General features: G+C 37.4%; 1 protein-coding gene across 1 annotated transcript in view; it reads left to right on the top strand.

Annotated features, from left to right (window-relative positions):
* Positions 1-13,747, top strand: part of PNPT1 (polyribonucleotide nucleotidyltransferase 1) — a 62,047-nt gene that overhangs the window by 26,493 nt on the left and 21,807 nt on the right. The window contains exons 12-14 of the mRNA XM_062209470.1: positions 988-1,084; positions 1,517-1,619; positions 12,476-12,546. Of these exons, the coding sequence (XP_062065454.1) occupies positions 988-1,084; positions 1,517-1,619; positions 12,476-12,546 (271 nt within the window). The remainder of the gene's footprint in view (positions 1-987; positions 1,085-1,516; positions 1,620-12,475; positions 12,547-13,747) is intronic.

Here is a 13,747-nt window from a genome sequence, read left to right as displayed (position 1 = left end):
ATATTAAGGGTATTACCTGCAATTGTCATTGTAAAAGTTTAGTCCTTTATCACTACATTTCCTCATATTTATTAGGAATGAGAAGTTATATAGCCCGTGTTACTTTGATTTTGTGTTTCTATAATATATAGAATATCTTCCTGACTCTCTGGGTGAATAGGATTATACTTAAAATGTTTTAGTGCTAATTGTTTTCTTTTCCAAGTGTAACCCAGTTAAAGCATAAAAGTTCATGTTGAAGTATAGTATTAAAAATTATTATTGCTAGTAAAAACAGTGTTTGTGACCATGTTCCAGGTACTTCAAAGTTATACAGTATTTAATAAACCAAATACTTGACAACAATACTTAAAACAGCATAAATTAATTGATACAGTAGAACAACATAACATTTGAAAGATAAGCCTTTGAGGCAGACAAGAGTTGTATTCAGGTCACAGTTATATCAGTGTAATCTCAGGAAGTTTATCCTTTTTTCATCTGTAGAATAATTATAGAAGTTATCTCATAAATTGTTATGAAAATTAAAGGTATTTTTAAACATCTGTAAAGTACATGTCTCTTAAAAGAATTTGAACAGTTAGCTAAAAGAGTCCATGGGGATTTGTGAAATACAAAGAAAATTGCTCCCCACTTTCAGATTAAAATAAAAGTTCCCAAAGCAAAATAGAGTGACTCAGATTATTTTATAATGCTGGATTTGTCAGGTAACAAAACAGTCGGGAGCGGATTTCAAAGCACTGTCATTCTAGTAGAAAACAAACTAAGTTTCTAGTACCTGCACTTTTGAAATACTTAATACTTGATGTTTCACTTGCTTGAAAATGTGATTTGTCTACTTTGTTGGCTTGAGATATAGATGTTCAGATTCAATTCCTTTGGTTTACCCCTGTAGCTAATTGACTTGATGCTGTGAACTTGAGAAAAATCATGTCTTCCAAAAGCAGAAATGATTTGTTTTGATTTTTCTTTTTTTTTTTTTAATAGAAAAATTTCCTGAAGTTGATCCATATGAAATAATAGAATCCTTCAATGTGGTTGCCAAAGAGGTCTTTAGAAATATTATTTTGAATGAATACAAGAGGTAAACATATGCTTTTGGTGATGGAATTGAAGCATGCACTGTCTCTGTAAGTTACCTTAAAAGTGGCAACTTACTCAAAGGAAAGAATTTTTTTTCCAAGTTGTAATACTTATTTTGAAATGGGCTCCTATTGAGAAAGAGTGTGTGGATGTGTGACTGTGTCCCTTGGGCTTTGTTTCACAGCCCTGACTGCACATCAGAATTACCTACAGAGCTTTTTACAGAACAAATAGGTCACAACCCCGGAAATTCTGATTTCAGTGAGATATAGAGTAGTGTTCAACTATCTGTAGTACTTTTAAAAATTCTGCAGAAGACTATGATTTTGATACACAACTGGGTTGAGAATTTCCTGGTAGAAAGAAAGAGATAATATGTAATTTTTCTGTTTTCTACCACAGTTTTTCATATGTATTTCCTTTATTACTATAGATGTGATGGACGAGATTTGACTTCACTTAGGAATATAAGCTGTGAGGTAGATATGTTCAAAACTCTTCATGGGTCAGCACTGTTTCAAAGGGGACAAACACAGGTAATATATATAAAAAGCTACAGCCACTGGCTGAATTATTATTTAATTAAACTTAATAGAGTACACTGTGTAGATGCCATGTGTTTTTATTATATGAAAAATATGTGTTCATATTAATAGCTGGCATTTTTGAAAATAATTTAAACAAGCTTTTTGAGGTACAATTGACATCAGTTACCTGCACGTTTAAAGTGTCTGATTTAGTAAGTTTTCACATTTATGCATATGAGAAACCTACCTAAGTCAATATACTGAGAACTTCAATCACTCCCGAAAATTTCCTCATGCCTCTTTGTAGGAATAGGAAATAGGAATGTTCCCATTTTCTTCTCTCTCCAGGCAACTACTGATCTACTTTGTCACTCTAAATCAGTTTGCATTTTCTAGAATTAGCTAGTATTTTTATTATATTTTTCTTTTAATCTTAGGTGCACAAAATTAAGTCACTATACAAAGGCACCTCACAGAGTTCATGGAAAAATAGACTTAAAAGATAAGCTTATTTTGGTGTAAAAAATTTTTGAAGTCCATGCATAGGTTTTTCATAATGTACATTTCCATTAACATCTTGAATACCCCTGTAGTTTTCAGTTTATGATATTTTGTCTTTTTAGGTCTATTTTAGGTCTTTCTTTATTTTCTTCAGTTAGCCTGTCTTCCTTTACATAGGCATCCACTCTCATATTTAACATGCATTCTTCTGGTTCACCTTCTGTTGATTTAGTCATATGTTCATCCATTGTTTTACATTAAGAAATTGAGCCTTTTGCCTCTTTTTCCCTTACATTCATCACTGATTTAATTTTACCACTGTTAGGTACAAAATGGTATCTTGTTTAAATTTGTATCTCCCAGATTACTAGCGAAGCTGGGCAGCTCTTTATGTAATAGCCAGCATGGTCAGTGAATAAACCATATCCAAGGGCTGTATCCCTCCATACCTCCAGGGTACTATTTTCGCATAGATGGGTCCCCTAGAGTTGTGCAGTGTTTCAGCCCTAGTTCAGGTTTGCTGCTTTCATAATATACAGTTTTTTTCTATTTAATATAGTTTACTATATTTTACCTGCTATTTTGTAGTAATTTTCCCCCCACATGTGAGCAAGACCATGTGGTATTTGTCTTTCTGTGCCTGGTTTCTTTCTTTTCTAAGATCTATTTATTTGAAATGCGGAGTTACAGAGAGAAAAAGAAAGAGCGAGAGCAAGAGAGAGGGAGAGGGAGAGAGATTGATCTTCGATCCATTGGTTCACTCCCCAAATGGCTGCAACGGCTGGAGCTAGGCCAGACCGAAGTCAGGAGCAAGAGCTTCCAGGTCTCCCACATGGGTGGCAGGGACCCAGGGACTTCGGGCCATCTTCTGCTGCTTTCCCAGGCACTTTAGCAGGGAGCTGGATTGGAAGTGGAGCAGCTGGGACTTGAACCAGCACCAGCTGCGCCACTGTGCCACTGCTCCCCCCTCCACACTTTTTAAATAATTATTTACAGGTTTATTTCATATAACATAGTAACATCCAGTTTTATCCATATTTTCAAATATTAAGAGCTCATCCTTTTATGGATGGAAAGTATTCTGTTGAGTATATGTACCACATTTTCTTTTCTTTCTTTTTTTTTTTTTTTAATTTATTTGACAGGTAGAGTAATAGTGAGAGAGAAAGACAGAAAGAAAGGTCTTCCTTCCGTTGGTTCACTCCCCAAATGGCCGCCATGGCTGGTGTTGCGCTGATCCAAAGCCAGGAGCCAGGTGCTTCCTCCTGGTCTCCCATGCGGGTGCAGGGAGACCAGGCCATCCTCCGCTGCCCTCCCGGGCCACAGCAGAGAGCTGGACTGGAAGAGGAGCAACCAGGACTAGAACCCAGTGTGCCCATATGGGATGCCGGCGCCGCAGGCGGAGGATTAACCAAGTGAATCTCGGCTCCAGCCCCACCACATTTTCTTTATCATTCATCGGAAGATAGATTTTTAGTTTTATTCCATTTCTTGGCTATTATGAATACCACTGCAATAAATATGAGAATGTGTTGTCTCTTCAACAGACTAGTTTAATTTCCTTTGGCTGTGTATCCAGTAGTGACATTGCTAGGTCATATGGTAGTCCTGTTTTTAGTTTTTCTGAAACCTCCATACTGTTTTCCACAAGGGCTGTACTAATTCTTGCCTACCAAGTGTTCCCCAGGGATTCCTTTTCTCCGTATGCTAACCAGCATTTGTTATTTCTGTCTTTGTGGTGATGATAGCCAATCTAACTGCAATGAGGTGATATTCTTGTGGTTTTAATTTGCATTTCCCTGATGACTAGTGATGGTGAGCATTTTTTCACATACCTGTTGCTCATTTATATATGTTCCTTTGATAATTGTTTAGATCTGCCCATTTTTTAATTGTATGTTTTTGTTATTGAGTTGTTTTAGCCCTTATATATTCTTGTTACTAATCCCTTGTGAGATGTATACCTTGTAAATTTTTTTTTCCATTCCATGAGTTGTCTTTTCTCTCAGTGTTGATTGTTTACTTTGCTATACAGAATCCATTAGTTTGATGAAATCCTACTTCTCTTTTTACTGTTGTTTCCTATGCTTTCAGGGTCTGATCCATAAATTCCTTACCCATTCCAATTATCTAAAGTGTTTCCCCATGCTTTCTTGTAGTAGTTTGATTGTACATTTAGTCTTTAATCCATTTTGAATTGACTTGCACATGATGAGAGAAGTCTAATTTCATTCTTTTGCAATGTATGTCCAATTTCTCCAGCATCATTAAAGACTGTTCTCTCCTCAGTGCTGCTCTTAGCACCTTTGACAAAGATCAGTTGGCTGTAGATGGCATGAATTTACTTCTAGACTCTGTATTCCATTTCATTGGTCTTAGGTCTATTTTCATGCCAGTATCATGCTGTTTTAATTACTATAGCTTTTAGTATATTTTGAAGTCAGAGAGTATAGTGCCTCCTGCTTTGTTCTTTTTATTCTATTACAGTGGTTATTCTGGGTCTTTGGTGGCTCCATACTAATTTTTGGTTATTTTTTTCTAGTTTTGTGAAAAGTTTCATTGGTATTTGTTAGGGACTGCATGGAGTCTAAATCATTTTAGACTGGATATTTTAATCAGTGTTGATCTTTCTAGTCCATGAATATGGGATCTATTTTTTCTTGTCCTCTTCCCTATCTTCATTCTAGAGATCTTTTCACCTCTTTAGTGAAATTTATTCCTAGGCACTTCAGATAGTTTTCTGTAGCTATTAGAAATGGAATTGCTTTCTTTATTTCTTTTTCAATAATTTGCTATGGTATATAACATACATTTACTTTGTATTCTGCAGCTTTGCTAAATTCCTGTACTAGTTCTAATAGTTTGTTGGTGAAGTCTTTGAGGGTTTCTATATTTAAGATCATATCATCTGCAAACAGTGACAATTTAACTACTTTTTTTCTAATTTGGATGCGTTTTATATTCTTCTCTTGTCTAACTGCTCTGGCTAGAACTTCCAAAGCAATGTTGAATAAAAGTAGTAAAAGTAGGTATCCTTGTCTTGTTCTAGACCTTAGAGAGAAAATCTTCAGCTTTTCCCCATTCAGTATATTAGCTGTGAGTTTGTTATATATGGCCTTCGTTGTGGTTAGGTATGTTCCTTTTAGACCTAATTGTTTCCGTTTTTATCATAAAGGAATATTAGATTTTATTAGAAGCCTTTCTGCATCTATTGAAATGATCATATTGTGTTTGTCCTTCATTCTTCTGATGTGGTGTTTATTTATATATGTTGAACTATCCTTACATCCCTGGGATGAATTTCATTTGATTATGGTGAATAATGTTTTAATATATTGTTGGATTGGTTTATTAATATTTTGTTGAGGATTTTTATATTGGTGCTCATCAAGGATATTGGCCTATAGCTTTGTTTTTTGATTTTTGTTTTAAAGATTTATTTATTTATTTGAAAGGCAGTTACAGAAAGGCAGAGAGAAAAGGAGTCTTCCATTGCTGGTTCATTCCCCAAATGGCCACAATGGCGAGAGCTGGGCTGATCCAAAACCAGCAGCCAGGAGCTTCTTCCAGGTCTTCCACATGTGTGCAGGGGCCCAAGGATGTGGGCCATCTTCTATTGCTTTTCCAGGCCATGGCAGAGAGCTGAATCAGAAGTGAAGCAGGCTGGCGCCGTGGCTTAACAGGCTAATCCTCCGCCTTGCGGCGCCGGCACCCCGGGTTCTAGTCCTGGTTGGGGCGCCGGATTCTATCCCGGTTGCCCCTCTTCCAGGCTAGCTCTCTGCTATGGCCCGGGAAGGCAGTGGAGGATGGCCCAAGTGCTTGGGCCCTGCACCCGCATGGGAGACCAGGAGAAGCACCTGGCTCCTGCCTTCGGATCAGCGCGGTGCACCAGCCGCAGCGGCCATTGGAGGGTGAACTAACGGCAAAAAGGAAGACCTTTCTCTCTCTTTCTCTCTCTCACTATCCACTCTGCCTGTCAAAAAAAAAAAAAAAAAAAAGAAGTGAAGCAGCCAGGACTCGAACTGACCCCCATATGGGTTGCTGACACTGCAGGCGGCAGGTTTACCCATTATGTCACAGTGCCACCCTCCTTGATTTTTTTATTGTGTCCTCATTTGGTTTGGATATCAGGGTAATGCTGGCCTCATAGGATAAATTTGGAAGTATTCCGTCTTTCTCCAAAATTATTTTAGAATAAGAGTTGGTGTTAAGTCTTTTTAAAATGTTTGTGAAGTGGATCCATCTTATCCTGGACTTTTTTGGATAGAAAATGTTTTATTACTGAGTAAATCTTGTCAATCATTATTGGTCTGTATAGGTTTTCTATTTCCTGGTGATTCAGTCTTGGTAAGGTGTATGTGTCACAGGAATTTGTCCATTTCTTCTAGGTCGTCATATTGGTTGGCATATAATTGTTATTAATAATCTCTAACTATCCTTTGTATCTGTGGTGTCAGATGTATGTCTTTTCATCTCTGATTTTATTTATTGGAGTCTTTCTATCTTGGTCTGTTTCTTAGTTTGTCTAGCTAAAACTTTGATAACTTTCATTGATTTCTCTGGTATTGTTTATTAAGTCTCTATGTAATTTATTTGTACTGTTGAGTCTTACTATTTTTTTCTTTTTACTTAATTTTGGATTTGATTTAATCTCTTTTTCCAGCTCCTCTAGGTTTAGTAATGGGTTATTTGAGAACTTTCTGTTTTTTTAAAAAAAAGTTTGTTTATTTAAAGACACAGAGAGAGAGAGATCTGCCATCCACTTTTTCACTCCCCAAATGGCTGCAACAACCAGGTCTGGTCAAGCCAAAGCCAGGAGCTAGAAACTCCATCCTAGTGTCCTACATGCAGGTGATAAGGGGCCCAAGTACTTGGACCATCTTCTGCTGCCTTCCTAGGTGCACTAGCAAGAAACTAGATCAGAAGCAGAGTATGTAGGACATGAACCAGCACTCTAGTATGGGATGCAGTTATCACAAGCAGCAGCTTAACCACTACACCACAATACCAGCCCTCTTTCTGTATTTTCAATGTACTCATTGATTGCTATAAATGTCCCTCTTAGCGCTGCTTTTGTTGCATCATATTGGTTTTGATGTTCAGGAGTAAATTGTTTAATTTTATGTATTTGTATAGTTCCGAAGTTTTTCTTGTTACTGATTTCTAGTTTTATTGGATTGTTGTCAAACAAGATTGTTACAGTTTCAGTTTTTCAAAATTTGTTGATAATGCTTTGTGACCTACTACATGATCTATACTGGAGAAGTTCCATGTGCTATTGAGAAGAATGTGTATTCTGTACCTCTTGGATAGACCGCTTTGAAGGTGTTTGTTAGGTAAAATTGATATAGGGTGTAATTTAACTCTGTTGTTTCTTTGTTTATTTTCTGTCTGGATGAAAGTCCCTTAGTATTATTGTATTAGTGTCTACCTCTCCTTGTAGATTGTTAATATTTTCTGTCCATATTTAGGTATTTCAGTATTGAGTGACATAATTATCTCCTCTTGCTGAGTTGAACCTTTTATCATTATATAATAACCTTCCTTGTCTCTTTTTACTGCTTTTGATTTAAAAATCTATTTTATTTGATAAAAGTATGGCTGCCCCTGCTTTCCTTTCAGTTTTGTTTGCATGGAATGTCTTTTTCTGTACTTTGACTTTCAATCTAGGATGTCCACAGTTAGCAGCATATGTACTGGGCTTTTTTTTATAAATACTTTCTTTTTTTAAGATTTTTATTTATTTGAGAGTCAGAGTTACAGACAGAGGGAGAGATAGAGAGAAAAGTCTTTCATCTGCTGGTTTGTTCTCCAAATGGCTGCAACTGCCAGAGCTAGGCCAATCCAAAGCCAGGTGCCAGGAGCTTCATCTGGGTCTCCCAAGCACTTGGGCCATCTTCCACTGCTTTCCCAGGCCATTAGCAGGTACAATTCTAGTAGGTCTTTTTTTTTTTTTTTTTTTTTTTTTTTTAACAGGCAGAGTGGACAGTGAGAGAGAGAGAGAGAAAGGTCTTCCTTTTGCCGTTGGTTCACCCTCCAATGGCCACTGCGGCCAGTGTGCTGCAGCTGGCGCACCGCGCTGATCCGAAGCCAGGAGCCAGGTGCTTCTCCTGGTCTCCCATGCGGGTGCAGGGCCCAAGCACTTGGGCCATCCTCCACTGTATTCCCGGGCCACAGCAGAGAGCTGGCCTGGAAGAGGGGCAACCGGGACAGAATCTGGCACCCCGACCGGGACTAGAACCCGGGGTGCCAGCGCCGCAGGCAGAGGATTAGCCTATTGAGCCGAGGCGCTGGCCTCTAGTAGGTCTTATTTTCTTTATCCATCCAATCATTCTATTGACTTGGAGAATTTAATCCATTTATGTTTAAGGCAGTTGTTGACAGGTAAGGTCTTACTACGGCCATTTTGATTCTTGTTTTATTATAATTCCTTTCTCTTTCTCCTTCTTTTACAATCCTCCCTGTGGTTTTCTAGTAGTATGATTTGATTCCTTATTATTTTTATTAAGTCTACTACAAATTTTTGCTTCCTGGTTACTGTGAAGTGTTGAGGAGCCCTGTTCACCTACAGGAACCCTGTAGATGCCCCTTTCTGCAGGTACTGTGGGATGGGATATAGAGTGAAATCTCTAATTCATCTGATGAGGTCTGACTGGTCCCCAGGACCAGGGTCTTTGTCCTGTTTCCTTATGTACCCTGGAGTTTGATGAGTATGGTAGTGATGCTCAGCATCTTGTATCTTGAGACCATATCCTAGGCAGTCAGTATTCCTCTGTCAACCTTCATTTTCATTTTGCCAGTCACTCAGCAGATAGTTTCAGTTACATAATCAGAGATGTTATTGAAGGATGTAGCAAATACCAAATAAATTCTCCAGTCACATACATTGCTAATGACCTGTTCTTCCTTCTTTTCCTCCTTTGCCAGGAGCTTATTCAGCCTGTTCTCTCTAGGCTCCACTGCCAGTTAGATGTGTTTTAAACAGTAATCCTTATCTTCTTAGAATTGTCCCTATAAAATACATGAAATCTGTTCTCTTTATATTCATAAAATATTTTAAATGATATCTGGAAAAGACATACAGTAAACATTATTAAAAATAATTCATCCTGGCCGGTGCCACAGCTCACTTGGCTAATCCTCTGCCTGCGGCGCCAGCACCTCAGGTTCTAGTCCCGGTCGGGGCACCGGATTCTGTCCAGGTTGCTCCTCTTCCTGTCCAGCTCTCTGCTGTGGCCCGGGAAGGCAGTGGAGGATGGCCCAAGTGCTTGGGCCCTGCACCTGCATGGGAGACCAGGAGAGGCACCTGGCTCCTGGCTTTGGATCGGCGCAGCACGCCGGCCATAGCAGCCATTCGAGGGGTGAACCAATGGAAGGAAGACCTTTCTCTCTGTCTCTCTCTCTCACTGTCTAACTCTGCCTGTCAAAAAAAAAAAAAAATTCATCCTTTTTTAGTAACAAACCAGTCTTTGCATATATGTCTCCTACTTCATTGTTTGCCTTTCAGCTTTGTCTTTGATAACCTGCTGTATGTTCAGAGTAAATTAAAATCTTTACTTTTGATGTAATAATTCCCTTTTTCACTTTCATGCTTTGTATTTTTTAAATTAAAAAAAATGCTTCCTTACCCTAGTTGCAAAATTATGTACCTACTTTTTATTTCTATTAGCTTTCTAGTTTTAGCTATGAAATTTAGACCGTTAATCTGAATTGGAATCTATTCCTATACCAGTTTCAGGATATGCTTTAATATTGGGGAAGTAAATCCTTCCTGTTTGCCTGACTTTCCTCCCAAAATTGTCTTAGCTATTCAGATTCACTTGTGACTTTATTTGAATTTTAGTATTAAGTTTAAAAAAATCCTAGAACTTACATCAGAATTGCACTGAATTTTTTAGAGATTTTATTTATTTATTTGAAAGGTAGAGTTACAGACAGTGAGAGGGAGAGACAGAAAGGTCTTCCATCCGATAGTTCACTCCTCAAATGGCTGTAACAGCTGCAGCTGCACTGATCCGAAGCCAGGAGCCAGGAGCTTCTTCCCGGTCTTCCAAGTGGGTGCAGGGGCCCAACCACTTGGGCCATCTTCTATTGCTTTCCCAGGCCACAGCAGAGAGCTGGATTGGAAGAGGAACAGCTGGAACTAGAACTGGTGCCCATATGGGATGCCAGCACCACAGGCAGAGGATTAACCTACTGTGCCATGGCGCCGGCCCCTTGCAGTGAATTTAATATATTAAGAGAGAAATTATATTTTTATGATTTATATCAGTCTTTACAGTAAATATAGTCTTTTTCACCCTGGATTCAGGTTTTCCCGTACTATTTTTTTTTAAAGATTTATTTATTCATTTGAAAGGCAGAGTTACAGAGAGAACAAGAGAGATCTTTTATCCACTGGTTCACTCCTCAAATGGCCACCAAGTCCAGGGCTGGGCCAGGCCAAAGCCAGGAGACCAGAGATTCCTCTAAGATTCCTATGTGAGTGCAGGGTCCCAAGAACTTGGACCATCCTCCACTGCATTCCCAAGTGCATTAGAAATGGAGCAGCTGGGACTTGAAACAGCACCCATATCGGATGCCGGTAGGGCAGGGCCTTAGCCCTCTTTGCTACAGCACTGGCCCCTCTTTTATGTTCTTTAATAACATTTTGTAAATAATCCCATTAATACATTCTGCATAGTTTTTGTTATCTGTTGTGACAATCTCTGCCTTTTAATGGAGTGCTTAGTCCATTCATGTTTAATTACTGACATGTTTGAGTGTAGGTCTTTTTATTGTTTTTCTTTTACTCCTCTGTTTTTTGTTTTTCTATTAATACTTTATGCCTTCTTTTTGGACTAACAATGTTTTTTAGAATTGCATTTTACTACATGCTTGTTTGCTGTACTTCTACAATCAGTGGCTACTATAAACATTACAGTATGCATCCTTAACATCTTAGTCTTTTTAGGGTCAATTTTGTACCACTTCATCTAAAATCATGAAACAGTGCCAGCATTTTTTTCCATTTTCCTCTCTTTCATCCTTTATGCTATGAACGTCTTATGAGTTACATCTACATATATCATAAATCCTCCTCTAGTATAATAACTTACTTTGAATAAAAATATGTATTTTAAAGAAGTCAAGAAAATAATCTCACATATTTACCATTTCTGAAGATTTTTTTTATTGCTTTCTGAAAATCCAATCCATGTTTCCATCTTGCATCATTCTTTTTTCTTTCTCTGTTTTTTTCTTTTTTTGTTTTTGTTTTTAGAGTGAGCAGTTAGATTTATTGAACACACTGCAAGGGAGCAGCAGGCAGGCAGAAAGCTAGAGGCTGCTACTGCTCCCTAGTATCTTTTTTTTTTTTTTTTTTTTAGTATTGTCTTCCAGATCTTTTGACAACAAATTCTTATTTTCCATTCATTTGGAAATGTCTTTTACTTTTGTGTACAGATAATATTTTTGCTGGGTATAAATTTCTTGGTTGATACATTTTTCTTTTAGCATTTAAAGATGTTCCAATTTTTTTTTTAACCTAATGAGAAGGAAAGACTCATTCAAATCATTGTTCCTGTATGTTATTGTTTTCATGTGGGTTCTTTCTAGGTTTATTCTTTATTTTTGGTTTTCAACAGTGTGACTATGGGTTGTTTCAGATTTATCATGCTAAGAATTTCCAGAACTGGAATCTGTAAAATTGTATCTTTCATCAAACTTGAGAAGTTTTAGCCATTATTTCCAAAATTTTTTTCTACCTCATTCTGTGTATTAGAGATTGCAAGTACACATGTTAGTCCTTTAGATATTGTCCAACAGGCCTCTGAGACTGTTTTCTCCATCCCTCTTTTTCAGACTGGGCTGTTTCTATTATCTGTCTTCGTGTTAACTGGCTCTTATCTTTCCATTTTGAGATAATATACTGTTTATTCCTTAATCTTTATTGATTCTTTATAGTCTTGAGTAGAATCATTGTAGCTTGAACATCTTTGTTAATCTAACTTCTAAATAAACTCAGGTTTGGACCCTTCCTGATAATTTCTATTGAGAGTGGTCCCTGTTTGCTGTTTATTTGTAGATTGTGTCCTGGACTTTATGAATGTCTGGATTATATTATGTCCCTCCAAACAATATTACGTTTTTTAAAGGAGGCAATTTTATTGGCTAAACCTTAATTGAGGCTTCCCCTGTGGACTAATACATAGTTTTTATCAATATTCCTTTTTCTTGTGCCCCTTCATAGCACTCCTAATAAAGTGCTTTAAATTTGTAGTCTATGTGATGTTAGGATTACTGAAGTTTACACAAATATTTTCAGCTTTTATCTTTGTTTTTAGTATATTAAATTCTGAGGACTATTTTCTTTTTTTTTTTAGGTGCTTTGTACTGTTACATTTGATTCATTAGAATCCAGTATTAAGTCAGATCGAATAACAACAGCTATAAAGTAAGTTAATGTTTTACGATATTATGTTTGTTGATGTTCTTGTATATGATTGAAGGTTATATGGTATATTAATAATCATTATTTTTTAACATGTATCTCTGTGCTTCATGTTTGTTTACATATTTGTGATTTCAAGCGAATTTTCTTTTTGGTACTATATTGTCTTGGTTCAGAACAAATGTTTGTAAAGCATTTAATTCTGCAATATGAATATATTTAGTTTGTCTCTAGAGTAACTCGTCAGGACTGATTTCTTGCATTATCTTGTGTGAACAGGTTTTTCTGTTATAAATAAGAGCAAAAAATTGGGCAAACATCCCAGTTGCTAAAAATGATCCAAAGATGTTAATGAAAAACTTTGACTAATCCCAAGTCACATTGTGATTTAGTATTCACAAATGCATGGCTTTCCTCTCCTGTTCCCAAAAAGTTATCGATAAAATCATGATCAGTTTCAGGTAATGAGAATCTGTGTTGCAGTCCCTGCTAGTATTACCACATCAGAGTCCTGGGACTCACAGCTAGTTTTTTCTTTCTTCATTGCCTAAGAGGGTGCCTCCCTTTCCCTAGTTAAGGATCCCAGAAGACCATAGGTCTCTGCCTTCTCCTTCTACTTGCCCAAGAGATGAGGATAATCCCCAGTATCTTCAGAGTAGAAGTTCTTCTATTTGTATTTTATATTCTCATTGAAACCAAAACTTGGTTGCCCTGCCATTTTTCTCTTTAACTCCTTTCTCTTTTAGGAAATAACATGATTTCATAAGAAGGATCATGGGGCACTTCCATATCTTCTAGTTTTAGGTCTGTAACCACATAAATGAGAGAGAACGTGTAACTCAGCTATCATGGTCTTTGGTTTCCTTTTCTTGGAAAATGCAGTTACTGGGCCAGCAATCCTTGTCTTCCTCTGTAGTGCCAAAATCTGTGATTCCTTTAGTCTTCTGAAAGAGTTTGATTTTTAGGTTTCTTTTTCCAATGCTGCAGTTAATGGCAATACAAATTCTGTTCCATCCCAGGGTTTTTTGGAATCCTCTGCACAGAAAGGTGTCTTTTGTAATTCCACTCAAAGGGATAGTCATTGTGTTAAGAGCCTGGAGTACCTGCCTTTTCATCTAGATGTCTGGTTCCCTTGTAGGAATTGTGTTTCTACTAACCTTACTTTCTCTCATTCTTCTACACACTTTGACAGCGATTCTCTTTT

This window comes from Lepus europaeus, chromosome 13 (assembly GCF_033115175.1).
Source record: "Lepus europaeus isolate LE1 chromosome 13, mLepTim1.pri, whole genome shotgun sequence".
NCBI classification, from domain to species: Eukaryota; Metazoa; Chordata; class Mammalia; order Lagomorpha; family Leporidae; genus Lepus; species Lepus europaeus.
The sequence above is the reverse complement of the archived record's forward strand: the minus strand, read 5'-3'. Positions and strand labels throughout refer to the sequence as shown.